A 23886-nucleotide genomic window follows, 5' to 3' on the forward strand; every position below is an offset into this window, starting at 1 on the left:
TTCGCTTAATTGAAAATTGAAAGGGAAATACAAATCTTAATTAAAAGAAGAAAAAAACCCGAAATATATAACGTTTCATTTTACAATTTACTCATCCATTTTCATATAAAATTCGTTTACACGAAATGTAGTTAATTCGATTCTGCATTCTGCATGAAATGTGCAATATCTTATCGCGCACGGTAGAAAATAGTCAATTTCACGAAATTTCTGCATGAATATGCGCATATACTTATTTCATATTTCATAATCGAAAGGAATACCTACATCGTGGGTAACAAATCAAAAACGTGATAAAACAAAGGGAAGAAAGGAAATTTTTATTATGTGGAACTTTTCAAATGTATGAGTGTATGGTATTTAAAATATATCGCGAAAAGAAACGAAAAAAAATCATCATTTCGATAAAATAGATAGAAATAATTTCATAATTTGCAAAATCGTGGATTAATTCGATACTTTTATTAATTTCATCAATATAAGGATTCAGCGGTTTTTAAATTTATTTAAATTCCGATATTTTCGATTATTTTACATTTAAAGTACATTTGACATATATTTATTTTAACCAAAACGTTTATTTTAAAAATCCGCTATTTCCTTCCCACATTTTCACAACACGCTATTTGGCAATAAAACGATAAGATAACAAACGAATTTTAACGAGAAGTTATTCCCAAAATAAATAAATAAATAAATAAATACGTAAAAATGAATATTGAATTAAAATGCCCGTGTAACTTTATCGGTACCCGATATTTTGTTTCTTGTTATCGAATATATATGGCTCGCGAATACATTATTGAGAAAATATTGGTGGCGTGTTGTGTATCAGCCTGGTGGATTAACAATTACCGAATCCATAGGCATGTATATCGATTGGGAAGAACATTTTTCGTGTCAATAATTTTGAAAAGCAGTTGCTCGACGAACGAGTGAAAGGTAAATTATTCGTCGTACTTTCACCCCCTGAATTTTACATGTATTCACTGGAAAATGCGGTAATTTAATTCCATCATAAAATGTGCATTCATTTCAACTTTCATTACAATTTTCACTTATCGTCGACACTCACTTGTGTTTATTAACTTTTCATGGAATTCAATATCGATATTAAATTAATAATATAGAAATACAAGGATCAAATGTTGCGATATCGATAAACATTTGTTCGGGGAAAAAAACAATAAAATTAATTAAATTTTTCAATAGATTCTTTTCTTTTTTTTTTTTTAATAATCCATTAGAGTTTAGATATTTCGTACTTTTTTTTTCTTTTCAATTCTTAATTATTCATCTCAAAGATATACATTTGTTCCTTATTTTTTTTAAAAACAATTTTTATATGCTTTTAAAAACTCATGTAAAGACTATCTCTTCTCTCCATTTATTTACTACCATCATTTTAGATTTTGATACGATATAATGCTTCAACGACAGTAAGATTTTAATAAAACATCATTTGTAATCCCATAATAGAAGAGGGAGAAAAAGAAAAAGGGAAAAGTAACGATTATCACAGCGAATGCTTTAATCCATAACCCTGAACATTAGTTATGCGAGCAGTTATCTCCACTACTTTTTTACAATGAACATTTCCTGCTGTAAATTTATCCTTTAATCCTTTCCATCCTTTAAAATTTTAAAGGTTTTTTTTAATTCCAAGTGTACATTTCGTGAATTTCAATTATAAATGATACGTGAAATATATCGCGCCAATATCCAAAAATCTAATCATATTATTCCATTAGAATGAACTATTGGACTATTAGAATGAATGATTTTGAAAACATTATGAAAAATCGCGTTGAAATCATTACCAAATTGGAGGTATTTACTTACAAAAAAAAAAAAAGGAAAAGGAAAAAAAGAAAGGAAAGAAGCGTTTCTTTAGAGATAGTAGAATTTCCTTTAAGGTAGAAGATAAAATGAAAATCTCGAGGAACAGAATTTTCCTTGCCGCTCTGTACCAAGAAAGATAAAGCATCCGAAGTGTGCGCCAGTAAAACTTTTCGACGTTGCTTGCTTTGCAGATAACATTCTCTTAAGAAACCTGATGTCTCTGAAAATTAGACTCTTCTTCGTTTATGCTCGACGTCATTTTTCCTCGTGGTTAATTATTATTGAGTTCGTGAAAATATTCTGAAATGTATCGTAGGAACGAAATTGAATGAACTGTAAAATAATTTTAATAATCAATGAAGTTGGAAATGTTTTTTCTCGTGAAAATTGATAAAAACTTCTTATTTTAGTTGTTAATTAATATTTTCGTTAATTTTTTTATGTGTATTTTATCAGAGAATTTTAAATATCTTTTTTTTTTATTCTTTTTTTTAATGGTATATTAATATTGCTAATAAAAGTAGAGAGCAAAACCTGGTCCGAGATTAATCTCTTGTTGAGATTTTAAAGTTACTCGAATCCCTTTTAATTAAACGTTAACTTCTTTAAACTAGATTAAAAAGGCACTACCTTTTCGAATAAAGTAAATGCATACTTTGCTTTATGAAATTAAAATGTCTTCTTTTTCTACATTTAAAATAGAGGGATAAATGTCAAAACATAGAAGAGATTAAACCACTCTCTATTTTACAGTTGGCTGTACTTTCTACTATAGAAAATAAAATTTTTTAAGAGACACGCAAACGAATAAAAATGGGGGAAAGCTATCTATAAACGTGTGTGACACACGTGGTATATTGGAGGGAATCAAGTGCTGAAATCGACACGAAACCAATTTAAGACATTAATCTCCTGTATGGCTATATGCATCCTGACTTTAAAACAAGCTTTTCTTTTTTTCTTTTTTTTTTTACCGATTCGAGCAAAAAGTCAATCCCTTCCACAATACGCGGTTTAGTCGTTTTATATAGGTATTGGCTTTTATTATATCCATTCATTCCATTTTTTGAGACTTTCGAATGTTGAACGCCATTGCCTCTTCGCTTTTCACTTTTCACTTTTCATTCCATTTTATTTTCTTGTTTCAGAAATATATTTTATATTCAGCGCTAATTATTGAAATTAAACGTCAATGAATAAGAAAATAATCGTTATAAGCAATATTTCTCGAGAGAAAAACACACAAGTACTTATCTACCATTTAACTTTACTTTAAAACTCGATTAAATCATATTAAAATTAGGAAAACTTTAAACCGCTATAACTCGGAAGATAATGACTTTTGATCAATGAATCAAAGATCATTAGGAGCGCGGAATCTTCCCCTTTAAAACGCTTTTTCATTCATCCCGATACGACTTCCGGTTCTCGAGATATCGTCGTGTAAAGGAAACGGTAATTTTTAATCGTTTACTGTCTCCCTCTTTGTCGCTTATTCGGATCTCTCACTCGCACCTCGTCTCACTGACCCACCCCAAACTGCAGACAAGTGACAGACGCGATTCCTGGAAAAACGTAGTACGCAATCCCAGGAAAAAAATATAGGTCACTGGGTCGGAGATCCATTCATAATTTTTGCGCTACGTTAAGCGCCATGAGAACTTTGAATCCTCGTATCTCGACAACCAATCGAGATATCGGTATGAAATAAAAAAGGACTTCAATTGCAAGGTTTCCTTTATTTTCTGAGTGTGTTTGGATGACAAAATTTTTTAATTTTTTCTCGCACTTTTTACACAAAAATTTTACAAATTTCCATTCAATACAATATCTTGCACGATCATAAATGATTTATTTTATACAAACTGTACAAAGATACGCGAATTAATGTTAATTTCACACTTTTATCGTACATACAACATTAATGAATTCGTCCTGAATTCATCAATGAAACGCGCAAAGTTTCGAAAGTTATCTAATAAAACAATCATCTGTTGAATGTTTCAGTGACGGGACTCGAGCCAGACTTCGTATACCCGTTGGAGAACTTAACGATCTCGCAGGGTCGAGACGCAACCTTCACCTGCGTGGTGAGCAACCTCGGTGGATACCGGGTGAGTCCTTCCTCCTCCGTGAGCGGAGATCACTCTGGCGGCGCCAAGGCCCGGGTAACTATTTTACCATTTACCTGTGTCCGCCTGTAATGGACTACCCTTATCTACTACTACTACCTACTACTACTACTACCACCACTACTACTATTACTACTACTGCACTACTTATATGCGCGTGTGCCTGCACCTCACAGCACTGCATTTAACTGCACCATTGCCAGCTATGAAAAGAAAACTACCGCAGCAGCCGCCACCATCACCAAGCATCTCTCTCTCTCTCTCTGTACGATATCCATTTTCACCCATCACCGATATATATATATAAAACGCGATCAGCCCGCGTCACTTAAAATTTTCGACCGTAATTTTTTTTTCCTCGGGCGCGATTCCTTTCTCCTCTCTTCTTCGTTTTATATCCTTCTCCGTTTTATATCCTGTTTCGATCACATCTTTTCGAAAAATAATCCTGTTTATTAACAAGAAAAAAAAAGAAATTGCGGACATGTACTTACTTATATATAAAACGAAAAAAAAAAAATGAGAGAAAGAAAATAGCTTTGCGCATATATTTATTATAATTTTCCATTGTATATATAGGATAAAACAGTATATATATAAAACACGAGACCAAACGTAGTTGAGCGTTCGGCTCGTTCGCTTCGAGGACATTCCCAGTGCCAGTAATACTTAAATTGTGCAGATTTAAATCTGATACAATTATTTTTAAAATATTTATAAATATATATATATATCAAATTAAATGTGGGTCAATTCTTACTATTACTAATAATACTAATAATACTAATAATACTAACAATACTAATAATTTCTAGTTTAACATAATAAATTTTTATATATAAATATATAATATTTTCATATATAACTTTATCTTATATCTTATATCTTATATTCTTATATCTATCTTATATTCTTATTAATAATCTTAAAAGGAATTCGATTTCGATGATCGTGAAAAATCGATGCGAACTTGCCTTCAACTGCTATTAGGTATCAATATCAAGATAGCATGCTTACTGGACTGTTTCATAGTAAATCTATTTTTTAATATCTTATTAAATAATTTAATACAGAAAATAGTAATCTTATTAAATAATTTACTAATTATGTTACAGAAAATCTATTTTAATAATTTTTATTAAATATATAAAATATTATTATAAAATATGAAATTCAAATGAAATTCAAATGAAATTCAAATAAAAAATAGCATTAACTTTGAAACAGTCTGAAACACACATATTAAAAAATAGCGGTAGCTTGGAAGTAGATTATATGAAATCAAAACAATAGCTATAACAGAAAATTAGTAAAATCAAATGCTTCTCTCTAAAAATATACAAAAATAGTATTAGTATTCTTCTTACAGTACAATTATAAATTCAAACAAAAGTATTTCGACAAGCTTGTATCGATGTCCGATTATTAAATTCAGAATTCCATATTAATACTCCATATTAACATTACTAACATTACTAACTTTTCACTAGGTAGATAATAATTAAATATAATTCTCAATTTTCCCATAGTACTTTCGTACTATTTGATTAATATTCGATCAAAGAATCGATATAATCAAATACAAGTAACTTACAGTATTACATACAGTATTATAATATTTAAATTAAATTATATAATATTTAAATTAAATTATATAATATTTAAATTAAATATACAATTATATAAAATATTCTATTTATTTATAATAAAATATTTTAAAAAATTAAGTCTGTAAATACTAGATAATAGATTTAAAATATTGAAACGTAATATGGATAAACAATAAATAACATTTCTAAAGAATCATATCAATATTTACATAATTAATAGTGATATTTACATAATTAACACATAAATAGTTTTCTTTTGCTTAATTTGTAATATGAAATCATAATTAAATTGATATAGTGACATATTCCATCTATTTTTGCCGAAAAAAACGCAATACTCTAGAGAAATCAGCACACTATTTTTCACACAATATAGGTTTTTCACACACATACATAAAATCAAATTCATTCAGTCGTTTTTTTTTCGATTTTCATTACTCGTATTTTATTACAATGTTTCTATAACTCAATATTCATTTTAAATAAATATTTGATGAACATAATTTTTATCAATAAAATAATATCAAATTCAATTACACCTCAAGATATCTATATTCGTTTCAATATTTATTAATTATATTTTAAAATTTATATTAAAATATTATTAAATTTTAATTTCTTTTATAAATTATTATCTAATTATATATCTATCTATCTATATATAATCTATAATCTATAATCTATAATCTATAATATCTATATCATTAATATTTATTTAAAATGTAAATATCAATTTTCTTCTAATTTCTTTCTTCTAATTTCTTTCTTCTAATTTCTTTCTTCTAATTTCTTTCTTCTAATTTCTAATTTTTTTATAAAATTTAAAAGTTTAGGTTATTTTTTTTTTCTTGTTTTTATTACAACAGTTTAAATTTCTATAAAATATTTTACAATATTATACAAAATACATGACAAATGTACAATTTAAAAAATCAAAATGATAAATAACCAGTTGGATTGGAATTGTTATTAAGAGAATTATTTCGATATAAATTAATGTTTTGCTTAATTATCTCGCACAAACAAAAGTGATAATTTCATAAGTGAACTCCAGAAAATATATTTGACACTTTTACGACCCCACTTGTTGATCTTACTACAGGCAAGAAAGAGAATATTTCTTTCTAAAAGATTTTCACCGAAAGTTTCACTCTATAGACTTTAATTAAGCTTTGGAAATCTAAACTTTAAAAATAATTCTTTTTGCCGATGGAGTTCACGATTCAGATTCCATTCCACAAACACTTACAGCTCTTTAAACAAAAGAAAAAATATTTCAATAAATTTTTTTCGTTCAGCCATTTTGTTAATAGTATATTATTGGTAATTAAGCGATTCATTATTCAAAGATTCAATTGTTCAATTATTCAAAGACCTATAAATATTTTATTAACTTCAAAATAGATCAGAATTATTAATGTTTATTGTGATTTAATTAAATAATTATAATGCCGATAATTAATAATATCATTTGAATTAGAAATAGTATTTTTAATAGCCATTACAAAAATTCGTTCTCTTAATAACAATTCTTAATAATAGAATTTTGGAAATAGTTCGCTTAAAATCACAATTTTTACTTATAAATTATCACAGCAAAACTTGCAGATCACATTAAAATTTGTTTTCTTAATAATTAAATTCTACATTTTTTAGAGAAAAATTGCCAAAGTTTGAAAATTGTTTCATTTGTTTTGTATTAAAATTGGATATTTCAAAATTGCAATTCTACCTAATATTACAAATCTGTAATCTACTGCAAGGAGAGAGGCGAGGAAAGTGCAATGACAAAATACAAATTTCCGAAAACGCATGCATAATTTTGGTTGTTCCACCGACAAAAATCATCATTCTTTCCTGATCGTGACGCGGTTGAAGCGCGAGCCCACTTAACTCAGTTCTATTTGACTTGCTGATTCGTATACGACAAATTATCATTTTCATTTTCATCCTCATGATCAAGAGTCCTTGGTTTAAAGTCTTGTGCCAAATGTATGCGCATATATACGGCCATAAACACGCCGAGTATCTTTGCCCCTTTGCGAATACGCTGAATGACAAATCACTCTGGCCTAACCGGCTGATGTCTTATGATTTACGTTGGAAAACGCGTTAAAACGGACAAGGGGAGGTTGATTTTCTTTCGTGTTTTTATTATTTCCCCGCGAGCTCATTAATATTATATCGAAATTTAATTTCAAGGGATTTAGAAATTTAGATTTTATTGAGATTCTGTAAAATTTTGCAATTTTTCTGAAAAAAAAAAAAAGTATTGTTCCAGTCATAAATTGAATCAAAAACCAAATGACAGAACTCTCGTGGAATCGAATAAATCTCGAGAAAATTCTCAAGCATTTTCAGATCTCTCGCGGGCAGATATTTTTCCAACTCGAATATTCCTTCACGCAACCATCCAGCGAGAACCTCCCTAAATATTCTTCCTATCGTGGCGGCGCGTGTATCCGGCAAGACGAGCAACTTAAACAAGCGTGCTCGAAAAGCTTAATCTTCCCATTCACGCGCCGATGAATAGCCCGGCAATAAATGCATTCTGTAGTGTGTGCGACATTCCGGTTAGAAATACAAGTTTCGAGGCGGTGATTTCCCTTCTCCGCGCGGATTTGATATTGTCGGTTCTCGTCCGTATTTTCCACGCTGTAGATTTTAACTATTGAAAAAAAAACGTGGACGTTAATGTTTCGAAAAAATTTCTGATTAGAGAATTATTCAATCTAGCGTGGAAAATATGCGTGTTGTCGGTTGAATTATTATTGTTATCGGTTGCGGTATAATTCGATAAAGGAGTTAATGACGTAGAATCGTGAAAAATTGTTCTTTGGAATTATTATTTAAAAAAAATATTTTGATGTTTGATCGGATGAGATTAAACCATTTTAAGGGATATTATATTAGTGCAATTAATTTTGATTATTAATAATTATGTTCTGCTTTTCGTTTCTCTCGTAAAATCTATTTCATAATATTTTATAATGTAAACTATTTGTTTCAATTTTTCTTGAACTGATTATATTTCTTCGAGATTCTTATTAATTTGGAATGATCTCATCGTAGTGGAATTTTCGAGCAATAAAAGGGGCGCGTTAAATGGCTTATTGGCTTTTTAGATTTAAGCTTCCGTGCTTAAATACTAATTGGAAGTTTCGAAGCAAACCGGGCAAATTCCAATAAACATGTACGAAATGATTTAAAATTATTTCATGGTGTACGAAACGATTTAAAATTAATCGTTCTATTTGTTTTTGCCCGTCTATTTGTTTTTTTTTTTTTTGAAAATATTCCAAAACTTTTGTCTAAATAAGCTATTGCAACGTAAATTTTAAGGTCAACTTCGAAGCCTTTTATTCACATAAGAAAATTTTAACAACATTCTGCGAGATGAATTTTAAACTTCCTTCGAACAATTTACTCCTTGATCTACATAACGAATTTTTGAAAAATTTTGTAACAAATTTTGTAATCACATTATATATTTTTATTATCATAGCTGATCGAATTATAACTCCCCGTCTTTAACCTTAAGACAACAGCGATACAACGTGTTGTCGTGAGACTTGGACTCGATGACGTTGTGCAATTCCACCCTTGTGAAATAATGAGAATGAATAATCTATAATCGGATCAATTTTATTCCGAGGAATTTTTGTATCGAAGTATTGAAAAATAACCAGAATACCTGCCGTTAAGTTGTTTTCAAAAATCAGACGGAGGGGAAAAAAAAAAAAAGAATCTCCCATAAATTCTTCGCGCGCGCTCACTTCTCAGAAAAATCGGATTACTCGTGGAGCACGATCTAATATAAAGCTGTCGAATAGCACACCGTCACCTATCCGAGATCACACGATCGTTCGTTCGTCTGCACCGAGCCTTGAACATCGATTCAATCGACGATTTATTCGTTTCAAAAATCTGGTGCTTTCCGACCAGAAAAAAAAAAAATCTTCCGCAAACATCGAGATTGCGTTTCACGGTCTGCCCAGAGACACTCGTCACATAGGGGGAAAAAAATGAAATAAAAAAAGAGAGAGAAAAAAAAAAAGGAAAAGAATGAACGCGTATGTCGCACAAAAAAAAACCGTTTCTGCACAATTGCACAACACACTTGAGACTGTTTGTTCGTGGGATGAAACATGATGCAAGCTGCATTGGACGACAGTTGAGTGCACAAAGTTGTTAAGATGTGTTATGCGTCGTAAGTAATAGCGGTCTCGACGAATAATCTCGACGATCCTCGAGTCGAATTGTTCGATATCAGATTGCTCTATTAGCGTATCTCTGGAATCTCACTTATATATATATATCATAGGCATGCTTTGATGCATGATTATATGAATTAACGAAAAGTGATGATCGAGATTGCATGAGCATGTTTTTTTTTTTTGAATAAGCATAATAACTTTTAGATTAAATAATATAAATCGAGGGCGAGTAATCGCCAGTAGTATATAGTAGATAAAAAAAGATATATCTACGTATGGAAAAAGGATACATATTATACATATCTCCTATCATATATACATATCAAATATATATGACGTCAGATTTTACAGACTTAGTGTTACTTTGAGGTTTAAAAAAAAATAAATTTAAACCTTAACTCGTCAAAGTACTGTGATACTAAACTTAAAAAATATGATCTCATGTTCACCTTCAAATAGATGGTAATTTGGGTGAACCTTAGTTCTTATAAGTTACTAACGCTCAAAGCTAAACAAGTGATACTAAATTTAAATAAAATTATCTCGATTATTTTAATTAAATTGTATACTTTAATGTTAAAGTAAAATTAGAAATTTAGTTTTAATTAAATTTCTAACCTTACTCTACCAGAGAAAATTTTAACGGATTAAATTAATTCTTAATTTAAATATTTTTATATATAAATTAATAATTATACGTTAAATTTATTTTCGTTGCTGTCTGTTAATAATCACTATATATTTTCAATGCAATTGTTAATTGCATTTTCTTAATTTTGAATGAATTACGATTGTATTGAAAATATTACGAGATTATAACTTAAGCAACATTTTTTTTTTTATTTCATAACTAACAAACACACATAACCCAACTAACCACTAACTTACAATATTAACAGCTATTAACACTTATTATTTTTATTATTATTTGTATAATCCTAATATAAATTGAATAATAAGAATCGCGCCATACCATATTTTAAAAATTTATTATAAATAACTAAATCTTAATACAAATAAAAACTTAACTTATAACAACTAATAATTTATTCTCTAATACAAATTATAAATTTGGAATCGCGCGATTCCATTGAAAGCATTTAAAGAGAAATGTAAACTGAAAATTGTTTTATTGAAGAAGAAAAAAAAAATTAATAACAAATCAAATAAATAAAATCGTATCACAAAACAAACTAAAAAAAAAAAAAAGAGATCAAATCTTCAAGATGAAAGAAAAAAAAAAGAGTGCCATGAAAATTAATAATTGTGATCCGTAAAAAAATTGATTCTCGCTTATTTTTTTAGCTCCTCGAAATTACAAGTAATTATCAAAATTCTATTATCGAATTTCACAAGTGTTAAATCCAATTTATCGTTTGCAAAAAAAAAAAAAAAGAAATTGTTAACAACTCCACGATTGCATCATTAATTGATAACGCCTTTTCAACTATGAGCGAGTGAAATATGAAAATGGTGAAACACGTGATTGGTTGAAACGCGCAGGAATCCTCGTATTCGAAGGGGAAACCTGTCGTATGCATTATTGCAAGATCTCAAGCCGGTATTCGAAATTCAACAGTTCTGAAATAACATTCCTCCTCGCTATTGTTTATAATCTGTTATTAGCATATCTATTGCGTCACTCGTGGAGGGATTCGGGGAAAGCTGAGCATCGTTCGTTTGCCAATTCAGTCACCGAAAGTACAAAAAGAATTAGTAGTAAGAAAGAATTGTTTATCCTTGGATACAATTTTAATTGAAATTCGATGTACAAATTAAAATACGAATTTATGAAACCAATTCAATATTATACATATTGTAACAATGAATTATTCATATGAATATATAACATATATCATATATTACTCGTATGTATATGTATATGTATATATATATGTATAATATCATACGTTTTTATATGTATTTATATATATATATATGTATGTATATATATATATTTAGTGTGTAACTATATAATATATACGCGTATTACATAGTTATAATAAAGAAAAGTACAAATTAATTTTATATCGAAGTAATAACTTCATTAGGATTAGGATTAGAATATTAAGAGAGGAATAAGTGGAAGAAAATATTTGATGATATTGAGAAAAGAAAAAACAATTCTCGACTTACACTTATCTTCTAAATTAATTAATGGCGAAAGATAAAAATTAGTATAAATTATAATATATAGAATTATTAAGTATAACTTAAATATTTAAATTATTTTCATTCAAATGTACCTGATTAGTATAAGTAGCGTGTAATTAATATATATATATATATTTAAATTTATCCGAGCATATAAATCGAGCTCGTCATATCGTACTATTATTTTTTAAGTTAATATTAGTATTAGGCATAAGTTATTTTCTGTGAATTTAAAATATCTAACGTGTCACAATATGTCAATGTATAAACTTTCTTTCGTAAAAAGAAAGAAAAAAGTACATGTGAAACAAAAATGTGTATTTTGATCCTTGCTGTGCTTTAAACAGATATTAGCAGTTTAGATTAAATTATATCCCTGCTGAATGTGTGTATGTGTAATCTTTGAAATTGAGAAAACTGAAAATGCAAACGAACGAATAAACGAAAACGAGGGAAATAAGATTAGCCGTGTAAAAAAAAAAAGGAAAATAAAAATAAAAAGGGCTGGACACGCTTTTATGGACGCGGGAAAGTCGTATTGTGCGCTCCACGCGTTGAAACAATTACTCGTTCATCCTGGTTGAAACGTAGATAGCGGGGCGTACACAGCCATGAAACATCGTTCGGCTGAAACACGGTGATGTGCAACGCGTTACAATATGCTGGCTATGTTTACGAGAAAGTACGGTTTTCCAAACGTGTTGAAATATTGCTTTTTGCGGAAGAAACTTGTGTTTTAATTCTTCTGCGTGTCGAAATTGAAATTCTAGAAAGGGTTGGATATATTTCGAAGATGCGAAAAATTTTGAATTTCTAATGGATACTTTTCTAGACACGGGATTATCACGGCTCTTGCGTAATTGAGAGAAAGTCTATAATGAGGATATGAGAATTCCGAAATGTGCGTTTTCTCGTATTCTTATTATAGACTCTCCCTTAATTATGCATTTTCCGATAGATCATTAACTATGCTTTGAGGATATAATTTTGGTTTTTTAATAAAGAATATGAACGTTTCTTGAGGGAAAAAAAGGCTATCTCATAAAGTGCAATTCTCTGAATCTTTTAGTCATAAAATGTATTTACTGTATCGATGAATAATGGAAATAAATCGAATATCTGTAATATGGAAAAAAATTTTTTAAAAATTATACTTTGATGGCGTGAATCCCAAAATGATATATCTGTTTGCATATATTACAAAAAATGGAGGAGAATGGAGGGAATAAAGAAAGTTGCCAACAGTCATCAATTTCACCGTGAAACACACACACACACACATACACATATATATATATACATATATGTTATTTGTGCCTGTTGGAGAAGTATGAAACAAGATAAAACCGTGATTTAAACGAATATTTGTATCAAAGGGCGTTATATATACACAACTATACACAACTGATGTATATAAGGTCGCCAGAATCCGAGAGCGTTGAACGGTTAATCAAAAGCTGAAAAATGAGTCGAATCCGGAGGGAAAAGGTATCCCGGATTCGCGATACGTGTTCGGCCGAATTTCAACTCGTTTAGCTCGTGATACAAATTACGTGGAAAGTCAGGAAGATTAAGTTAAGCCTTTGCTCCCCCTCTCCGGATAAATGTATCAAAAGCAGCAGATGGTTTCAAAATTCATATCTCTCTGGTACACGCCGCGAAGTAATCTGTTTGACGGCATAACGCGTGGCTTCCGTGTAAAGTGTCCGATGAATTTCTAATTAACGAATATGATTTCGATATGATCGTTCACGCGAGAACTGCGAAAAAAAATATGCCGAGAAAGAATTCGAGAACAAATTATTTGGATCGCGCGAAATCTGTAAATATTTCGATATTTTTGAATATATTGAATCATAACAACGTTGCGGTGATTATAACACGGGAAGAAGGTAAAATTTTATCCTCAAAGTATTATTTATGCTCCGATATTATTTCTGTTCCAACGTTTAATGCTAACGAAAACGCTATGGGAGGAAAAAAAGAGTAAAAAGAGCTGTGCTTTCAAAATGAATAATAAATCGTGGAGTGATACTCGTATATAAATGAGCATAATGTTATTCGAAGTGACAAATTGTAACGCGTGCATAATTCAATCAATTTTAAATATCAAGTTTGTGAAAAATCGCGAGATCTTGGGGAGAAAATAATGGAAAAAAAAGAAATAGTTTCAAAAAAAATAAGAAAAGAAAAGAAAAGAAAAATCAAGCCTGATAGACTCAGATAAGTGGTACCAACTTAAACGATACATAATACCGATTCGATATTGTTATCTTCGATTGGCGATATATCATCATCGTCATTTTTTCTCTTTTTTTTTTTTTTTTTTTCTTTGAAACTTCGAACATTTTATTTCCAACAAGATCCAATTAATTACACATCGAGAATAGCCAGAATGAACAAGTAAAATATTCTAAGACGAGAGTATTAGCAAATTGTTTTGTTCTCTCGTGATTCTCGGCGAGCGATCTAGGAAACGGGAGCAAACATGAGCATCGAAAATCAAGACCGGCCAAGACCAGCATCAACCCTTTCGCGTAACACGGGCGGGAATGTATCCAGCATAGAGGGCGGGGAAAAATGATGGCCGCTCGTTGTATCACGCGTTGCTGTATAAGCCTTTTGCCGCGTGTCGCGATCGGGTTTAATCGGTTGTGGTGCCCGCCGGGGTGTGCGAAACGCCGGGGACATATAAGGGGTGAGTGCGTTTCACTGTAACGCGAATACCGAATACGGTAACGTTCCAGTAATAAATTCTAACATTTAAACTTGTCGCCGGTATTATAAAAAGTGGTTGTGCACACAAAAGCGAGAAATAATAGTCGTTGGAATCTCGAGCGTGAACCCGGTCGGCTACTAAATAGAAAAGGGTGAAGAGGGGGGCGAAGGAATAGAGAGGAGAGGAGGAAACAGACGGAAGGATAGGAATAGGAAGACGATGAAATAACATTAGACGAGGGGGGGTGAGAGCTACGGAAGAAGAAAGGGGGCCTTGTGAAACTTTTAATTAGCAAGCTTATCCATTTATCTGCATGCCGTTGAAAGGGAACGAACGGTCGTGGCTTGCTACCGAAAACAGAAGTCGAGGAAATAAAAGGGCAAAGGAGAGGGAGGGAGAAGGGGTGGTGTAGCGAAGCATCACGGGTTAGACCGATAGGGAGAATGAGATAAGGATAGAGGAGGGGAGGAGCAGAAGGATGAGAAAGAAGATGAAAAAGGGGGGAGAAGATGGCGAGAAAATAAACGAGGTGTGGTGGAGACTGGACCAAGGCTCGTGATCCCACAATGCACAATAGGCGGCGACGATGGTTTTGCATATGAAAAGAGGGCCGAGAATGGAGATAGGTGCGCACGTAGTGTGATATTATATCTCGCTACGTGCGCGCACCGATCTTCTCCAACGTCGACCCTCCCCTGTTTCTCTCTTTTCTTCATCTTCCTCCTCCATCGATTCTCTTATCCTCCGTATTCTTCAATTTCTTCTTTTCTCCCCCTTCAACTTATAGTGTATATACGCTTCTTTTATCTTTTTCTTCGTTTCCCTTCCAAGTTCTTATATTCCACCCTCCCGACAAGAGGCCGATCGTAAGTTGAAAATACGTGGGAGAAGCTGCATCGGGCGAGAAAAAGAGAGAGGACGCGTCTTTCGTTTAAGATAAACTCGTTTCCATAGAGCTAGGCCTTTTAAATCGTAACCATGTCTCTCTCTTCCTCTCTCCCTATCTTTCTTTCTCATTGTTCTGCAAATTTTCGACCTCTTGCGAGACGCTCTCTTTTCCCTTTTTTCTTTCCTACCTTTTCATTCCCGTTTCGTATATTTTATTATTATCTTCTTTCTCTTTTATTGAAATTTTATCTCCAATTTTATATCCTTCGAATTTCTTTATTCCATTTTGCCCGACCTCTTTTTCCTCTAATTTTCTATTTCCTTCTTCTTTTTTTTTTCTTTTTTTCTACAATTTTCTCCGCCTTCGTCCTAGAATTTAATATATCTCTAGCGTAAGATAGTGCAATAATAATTTTAGAGAATACTTAAACAATTTCGAAACTAGTCTTTTAAATTCAATAGTTGCCAACTTTTTTTTCGGGGTGGATTTCGTAATTCGGCGATCTTGAGTTTACTACGAGGATCGTGGAGCTGTTTCAATTTTAAACCGATAACGATAAACATGAGAAAAGTAATTAATTGTGAATCGGTAAATAAGAATAAAAATTAATTCATAAATATTTTACGATATTTTTTTAATATATTCTATGAATACTCCTTTTCTCGTTTTAATATCGTTTAAGATATATAAACCAGATACCAGATGCAAGGTGAAAGATATCGAGTTTATATTATATTTTGGTAAATAACAGTCTTGAGATTCCTGAACTTTGGCTTGAAAATTTAATCAATACGTTCAAAAGCGATTTAATATATCTTCTCACGGTGAAATAATGTTAAAAAGACCGATCGATATATTAGTACATGCTCGAAATATTTTACGAGTAATGCAACACGCGTATCTTTCAAAATTCTTGAAAATTTTTACCCAAATCTTTCGGCCAAACCAACAACCCTCGAAATCAAAAATCGATAATGATCGAAGATCAGATTCATGGAGAGGAAGAAGAGGAGGGAGGGAAAAAAAAGAAAGAAAAAGGAGAGGAGAGGAAAAAGGAAAAAGTGACACGAAAGAGCTCGCCGAGAACGATAGGACGTAAGAGGGGCGGGAAAGTGGCATAAATGTTTCAGAATCGCGAGCATCTGTCGTCCCGGGGACTTTTTCAGTTCCCGTGGAAAAGCTCGTTTTTGGAGCTGCTCAGGAAGGCGAACAGCAAGTAGAGGCAAAAGAAGAAGAGGTTTACTATCCTCGTATAATGTATTATAAGTGGAGGCACTCACAGAGCCGTCACTACCAAACACTCAAAGCCCTCCACCGCCCTCCTCGCGTTCTATACCATTCTATCTACAGGTACCGTGTCTCTTTCCCTCCTCTCCAACCAACTTCTCCGTAAATCCCTCTGGCCGCCTTCTCTGTACACCCCGCTTTCGAGTTATCGATAAGAACCGCAGACCTCTTTTGTCGGTTGATAGATAGCCTTTCAGAGAGACGCGAGGTCAAATATTCGACATGCCGCCGGTTCAATTTCGCGCCAATAATATCTACTCGAAATAAGGTAGCAGAGCCATTGCACAATACAATATCCGTGTGTTGTTTACGAATTTGTTCAGTTTAAAAATGTTGGCCAGTTCGGTTCACGAATGTACGTGCTATAATGTTGATACTTCGAACTTTGCGCGCGGTATCTGGCTTTTTTTAATGTTTGAGATCTCGGGATAAATAAATACATGTATAGAACTAACGAAATATTTTGTATTTTTAATAATTAATTTAAAAAAAACGCGTATTTATGAACGTATAACATGTTTTAAATGTATTTGATAATAATTAATTTTACATGAAACACGAGGAGACGTTATAAAATATAACGATAAAAAGGATTATAGAGAGAATTTTTATAATAGCTATATTCAAATATTCGAAAAAGGTATATTTAAATTATCATCATGGCACTCGATATATAATAATAGTATAACTTTGACCAAAGATCAACTAACTTCAATTAACAAACTAACCTAACTAACCAATTAACAAATTTATTTATGAAATAAATAGAATAGAGCATTAGATTAGGAAAAATCTGACGATCATCCCGACGAAAATTATTCAGTTCCGATTCATGATAATTATAATAGTGAGATATAACAATTTTATTTTATTATTTTATTATAAAAGTAATTTTACAGTTACTTTGGATAATGTGTGTGGTAGTTATTAGGATTTCTCTTAGGATAAAAGTATGTAGGTATTTTAAATTATGCTCCATATGATATGTAATTGATTCATGATCTTATATGATATATAATTAATAATAATAATAAGGGATAATTAATAATAATTGGAATAATATATATAATTATACGCAATAGTATGTTTCACTTTCAAAAAAATAACAATATAACAAAAAACACGAAAAAGTTTTTTGGTAAATTATATTATAACTCTGTACGTATATAAATATATACATTATATACTGTATCTACATGTATATATTGTATATATATATATATTGTACAATATTAATATATAATTGTACGTATATATTGTTAAATTATTATGCGTAGAAATTTTAAATTTAAATATCTAATTTAAATATCTAAATTGCGAATCTTTCGATTTAAGCGTTCTTTATTTAATATATTAATTTAATTTATTAACTACGAAACGACTCGTATACGAAATGAATCGGAATCGTTTCAGAGAGCTTCAATACCACAATTAGCATAATAAAATTATAAAATTCAAGATTTTTTTATAAATGTAAATATTATCAAATTCGATGATATTCGATAAAATTTAAAGCAATAATATTTCATTAAACGTGTGTATAATCATTTAATCAATTATTTAATGTTTAAATATTTAATTATTAATTAGTATAGGAGACTTTTATAATTATAAAATTCGTTAAGATTAATAATTAGTCAATTATCAAAAATTCATAAGCAATAAATTGTCAATTATATTCAAAATTCGAAGCTCCCTATAATAGTCAATAATACAGGATTCAAGACGAGTAAGAATAAATCGAATAATTAGACGTCAATTGTATTATCATAATTATTATAAAAATCCAAGAACTGTTAAAATTATTAATTGTATGATCATTGCATATAAAATTGTACATGGCGATTAAGCCATTCAAACTATTATGTTATACGATAATTATTGGTATTAATAAGCGTAGTGTAAAACGCCGGTACCTCTTGATGGAGCGAAACCGTGCACACCACCACGATTCGTGGTTGAATCCCGGTGTATTAAGAAATGGGTTTGTGAGGCCAGGTGGCGTGGATCAAAGCCGACACCAAGGCCGTCCTGGCGATTCACGAGCACGTGATCACGAACAACGCCCGTTTATCAGTTACACACAGTGACTACAATACGTGGACGTTGAACATTCGTGGAGTACGCCGAGAAGATCGGGGCATTTATATGTGTCAGGTCAACACGGATCCTATGAAGAGTCAGGTACGAGAAAGACTTATCCTTGGCGAATAGCGGGTATACGATAAGGGGGGAGGAAAGGGGAGGGGTGAAAACTGGAAAAGAAAATGGCAGTGGAAGTAGAGAATCTTTTTACCCTAGATCCGGGTCAGATTTTTATTGTGCGCGATGCTTTCGCGTGGAGGGTATTCATTTCAAAGTGAAATCCGTTCTCTGTTCTTTCGTGGGAACCGGTATGTTTTCTCTGCGTTCCAAACAACAGGGGGCGGTTAAATTTCGTGGGATTGTTTTTTTGAAATTTCCCGCGAAATTTGGGTTAATTTTCCCTTTTTCCGGAAACGTTCTCTATTTCGTTTTTCTTTTTCTCTATTTTTCATCTCACTTCCTCCCCCTATTATCGTATACACACGATTCCTTCTATTACGTCAATTAATCGTTTCGTTCTCTCCTATATTTTACAGAGTGCGTTTCTTGAAGTGGTGATACCGCCGGATATAATATCCGAAGAAACCTCGAACGACCTGATGGTACCCGAGGGTGGGTCTGCAAAACTAGTATGCAAAGCCCGCGGTTATCCAAAACCTGAGATCGTTTGGAAACGGGAGGATGGCGCCGAGATTATTTCCCGTGCCGGATTGTCTGGTGGCAAAACGAAATGTGAGTATAATTATACCTATTATCATATTATCATTCGATCATGTTCGATTTTCATGTTATGTGACACGAGACATTCTAATATTGCGTATTATTTTAAATAAGTTTGCGAGATTATCTGATATTCTTCAATGAAGATTATCTTGAATGGAAATTTGTAAAATTCTGTTTGAAAGTATTACGATCTTCTGGGAAAATAATTTAAAAAAATCTCTTTTGCTGGTGGTATGATCAGATGAAAGAGAAATTCCAAAACAAGATAAAAGTGAAATTAAGAGAACAAGGATGGGCAAAATATTCAATGAAATATAAAATAAATCAACCGACTGTGTCAATGATATGTATCCTAATATGATAATATATATCCTAATTCCCTTTTTTTAATCGAAACAGCACTTGATTAAAATTTTAGAGATACTGCAATTTTTAGAAAAATATAAATATATATGAAAAAATAAATAAATAAATTTACTATATGTCAATTAGAAATATGCAAGGTATTTTACACTAAAAATAAAAAATAAAATAAAGAATAGAAATAAAGTATAGAAAACACAAAATCTGTTTGAAAGCCAAACATATATTTGGAAAAGAAAGATAATGGAAAAATATTCATTAACCATATTTTTTTATCCGAATGAATTTGAAAGGAGTTTTTTTTTTATTCTAAAGAAAATGGCAACTATTATCTTCCCATTTGTCAGAGGTAGGTTGATTCCCAAGCGAAGGTGAAACTGCATTTTCACCCCTTTGTGCTCGCTTTTACTTGGCGGTGAACTCGAGCGAGTAGTATCGACGCGTTAGATTGAAAGCAAGACCTTAAGCTTCGTATCGTAACTAATCCAGTGTTTGATTAGTAATCGAACCAATTCGATTATTTACTCGATACTCGGTTAAACGACTGGAGCGTATAAGTAGCTTTCCATTGACATCGAATTTCGATGGAGTATTGAACTTTGGTTCTAAGCTTCTTATATTATCTCATAAATATAAAAATATAATTGGTATCTTATTTAATTTTATATGAAGACTTATAAACTATACTAATTATTTTACACTAATTATTATATTATAAATAATATACCTATAATATACCTAAATAATTATAAATAATAATAAGGAATCTCACTGTTGATGAATATTTTATTTGAAGAAAATAAAATATTCTGCGGGAATAAATGTGTTAATTAATCACATTTCTGAAGATCTCGATCTACTAACTACTAAGAACTATGATTACTCTTATCCAATGATTACTCTACCAAGATAATACTCTTAAATCACAACACAACAGTTTTCTTTGAGCAATTTTAAATTTTACTACACCCTCAATGATAATAAAAAATAGCCTAATCAAAATTATGACATCCTCTTCGACCTCGATCCATCGATTAGAAATCGTCCATTCGTTCGCTTCTCCTTTTTATTTTATTCTTTTTTGTACTAACACGTTGTACTAACGTTAAAGTAAAAAAAATAATTCTTTGGGCATTTTTAAATCGTATTATTTCCACGATAAAAAAAATAAAATTCATAAAAATTAAATAGCCTGGTCAATATTACGATATTCCCTTATTCGTCCCCGATTGATTAGAAATTGTTTATTCGCCTCTCTCCTTTTTTATGTTATCCCTTTTTTTATATAAATAAATAGTAACAACAATCGCAATTTTTCTTCTTTTGGAAAAAAAGAACTAGAGAGCTATTTCCATATCACTTCGAAATCGTGTTTAATAACAGCGGCATAATACGTATATAATATCGCTCCGTCTCGCTTCGAAACGTAAATAAACAGAGGTTCGAAATAATTCTAAGTTTTGTTTCCATTCATTCGCCTCGAGGCAAGCCTCGCTGTAAGATGTGCTTTACGCCGCTCTTATCTTTCCCGTGCTCGATTTAAGATCCTTAACAAAGATTTCTCTTCGGGTATTCAATTGATAAAAAAGAGAGAGAAAGAAAAAAGTACCCTGTTTTGTCCAAGGCATTTAGTTCAAATTTCTTTTTTATTCTTCTTATTTTCGAACCTCTGTTTTTTTATCAATGTGGAAATATATAGTCTAAATATTCTTCGAGTTTCTTAACCACGCAATTAACGGCATACGCTGAAATAAATCGAATAAACCGAAAGCGTATGCGTAAAAATTTATAGCACCCATCGGATTAGATTACAAAAGCTATCTTTTTTTTAATAGAGGAACTCTAGGTTTTTTTATCTTAAAAAAATTCGTCGCTATATTCAACTTCGTAGAATCCTTTCGCCAAACTCTTTTTGCTTCTCGATTAGCGAATAGCGATCTTATTTATTTGTTTTCTTTTTTTTTAAGAATACATCGTGGAGTAATATTTTTATATTTCCACATTTCTATAATGAAACTCAAGAAGAACAAAAAAGATATAAATTTTCGATACATATTGTCCTATAATATTATACTCCAAAAATATATATATATCTTTTTAAGCGTGAATCTTTTCTTTTCGTTAATCGATAATTCTATATTCTTATCACAGTCCGTTACGTCTTATCTATTTACTCATATTTAATACCTTGTTTTTCGTGCGTTCTCCGTGGCGGTCGTCACTTCTGCCTTCTTCTCGTTCGTGATGTTCGTCTTTCTGTCGTCGTGTCGTCGTGGTGCACCCTCGTAGAAGCAAGCAGTTCGATCTCAACCCCCGATAAAAAAAGGCTCTTTCTTACATATTGATCAAGCAGGATCGATGAGTAAGTCTTCTTCCATAGAGAATTCTTCCAATGGATAGTCGTCCTAATTCGAATGATTGAAGATGGATAGATTGTTGATCGTCCCAACAGATTTTTCCAAAGAAGCGTATCTCGACTTGTCTTGCGACGCTTAGGCGTTGTTCTGCCTTCTCGATTTTTGTAGCGCCAATTTTTCAAGGATGTCGCATTGATCCTTTATCGTTCGAAAAATTATCGATATTTGTAAATTTCTGGATGAAGAAGATGATCGATGAGAGCGTGATCAATCGCCGTGTTCGTCTCCACGAATTTGCGGAATATGATGTTGAATAAGGTAACATCCGTGTCTCTTGTTTCTATCATTTTTTCTTCTGATAAATGGTTGTAAATCACCAGTATACGATATACTGAATGAATTCTGTATCTATTTTTTTTCTATGGATCCTGTCCAATGTTGGAATTTTTTGAAGTCCTGGAAACCCAGGATGAATTTTCTCTTCCACAAATTCGGGCGTCGGATGTTTTCTTCTTCTTCTTCTTCTTGGTGTTATGGACGACCATACACTATCAAAGTTCTTGAAATGAGTGGCATAATGGGCCAGTCAATAGGCCTTTTTATAAGAGGGTATCCCCACTACGAGGCGTATTCACTTTGGCAACGTGGCACTTCCAACCTACATCTATTTTCCGTTAGAAATCCCTACGAAAATCAACATGGCGGTTGGAAAGACCCAGCAATTATCGTTCGTCAACAATACTTTTTACCTGCAAACTAGACCTAGACCCTACTATAAATTACTCGAGCACAGTTTCCAAAAGGCCCAGATCGATAGGAAATTTCGAGGGAAACGAGAGAAAAGATGGAAAACTAGAAATGTATAATATAAAATTTTAGTCCCAGATAATTATTTTTGCGGGTTGTTATTAAAAAAATATTAATAAAAATTCGATGATGATGCTGTGATATTATATTATTGTTATGGATAGCATTATTGACTTCAATATCTGTACAATATCTCGACTATTCTATGCTCCATGATCGGCTAGTATTTTTTTGTTAATCAACAAAGATAAAACGTTTTGAAAAAATATTATTTTGCAACGAAAAATATTTTTTGGAACATATTATATAAAATATCTTATGTGAAACATTATATAGTTTGTTTTAACAACGTGGAATCGGGTCATCCATTATTTCCTCATCTTACTTATTTTCCTTTAGAAATTCTTACAACAAGAAGACAGATAAGAGCCATTATCCAACAGTTTTTTTTCTATCTACAACTAAAAACTTGGTCTCTTATAAACTGTTCAACTGTAGTTTCGAAAGAGCCCAGTGATTAATCGATACGAAATTTGGTAAAAGACGGAGGATGGAGATTTAAAAATATAAAATATAAAATCCTGGGCCAACTGTTATTTCTCGATATATTAATAAAATAACTTTCAAAATCATAAATCATAAATAAAGGCATAATAAATTGAATAATCATTGCCTTTATTACTTTTATTTATTACTTTATT

The 23886-nt window shown here is 31.4% G+C and overlaps 1 protein-coding gene across 1 annotated transcript in view; it reads left to right on the plus strand.

Annotated features, from left to right (window-relative positions):
* Positions 1-3496: 3496 nt before the first annotated feature.
* The window catches only part of LOC107996648 (lachesin-like), a 52421-nt gene continuing 32031 nt past the window's right edge, over positions 3497-23886 (plus strand). The window contains exons 1-4 of the mRNA XM_028666231.2: positions 3497-3542; positions 3850-4010; positions 18843-19034; positions 19472-19667. Of these exons, the coding sequence (XP_028522032.2) occupies positions 3497-3542; positions 3850-4010; positions 18843-19034; positions 19472-19667 (595 nt within the window). The remainder of the gene's footprint in view (positions 3543-3849; positions 4011-18842; positions 19035-19471; positions 19668-23886) is intronic.

The sequence above is a fragment of the Apis cerana genome, linkage group LG2 (assembly GCF_029169275.1).
Source record: "Apis cerana isolate GH-2021 linkage group LG2, AcerK_1.0, whole genome shotgun sequence".
In the NCBI taxonomy this organism is placed as follows: Eukaryota; Metazoa; Arthropoda; class Insecta; order Hymenoptera; family Apidae; genus Apis; species Apis cerana.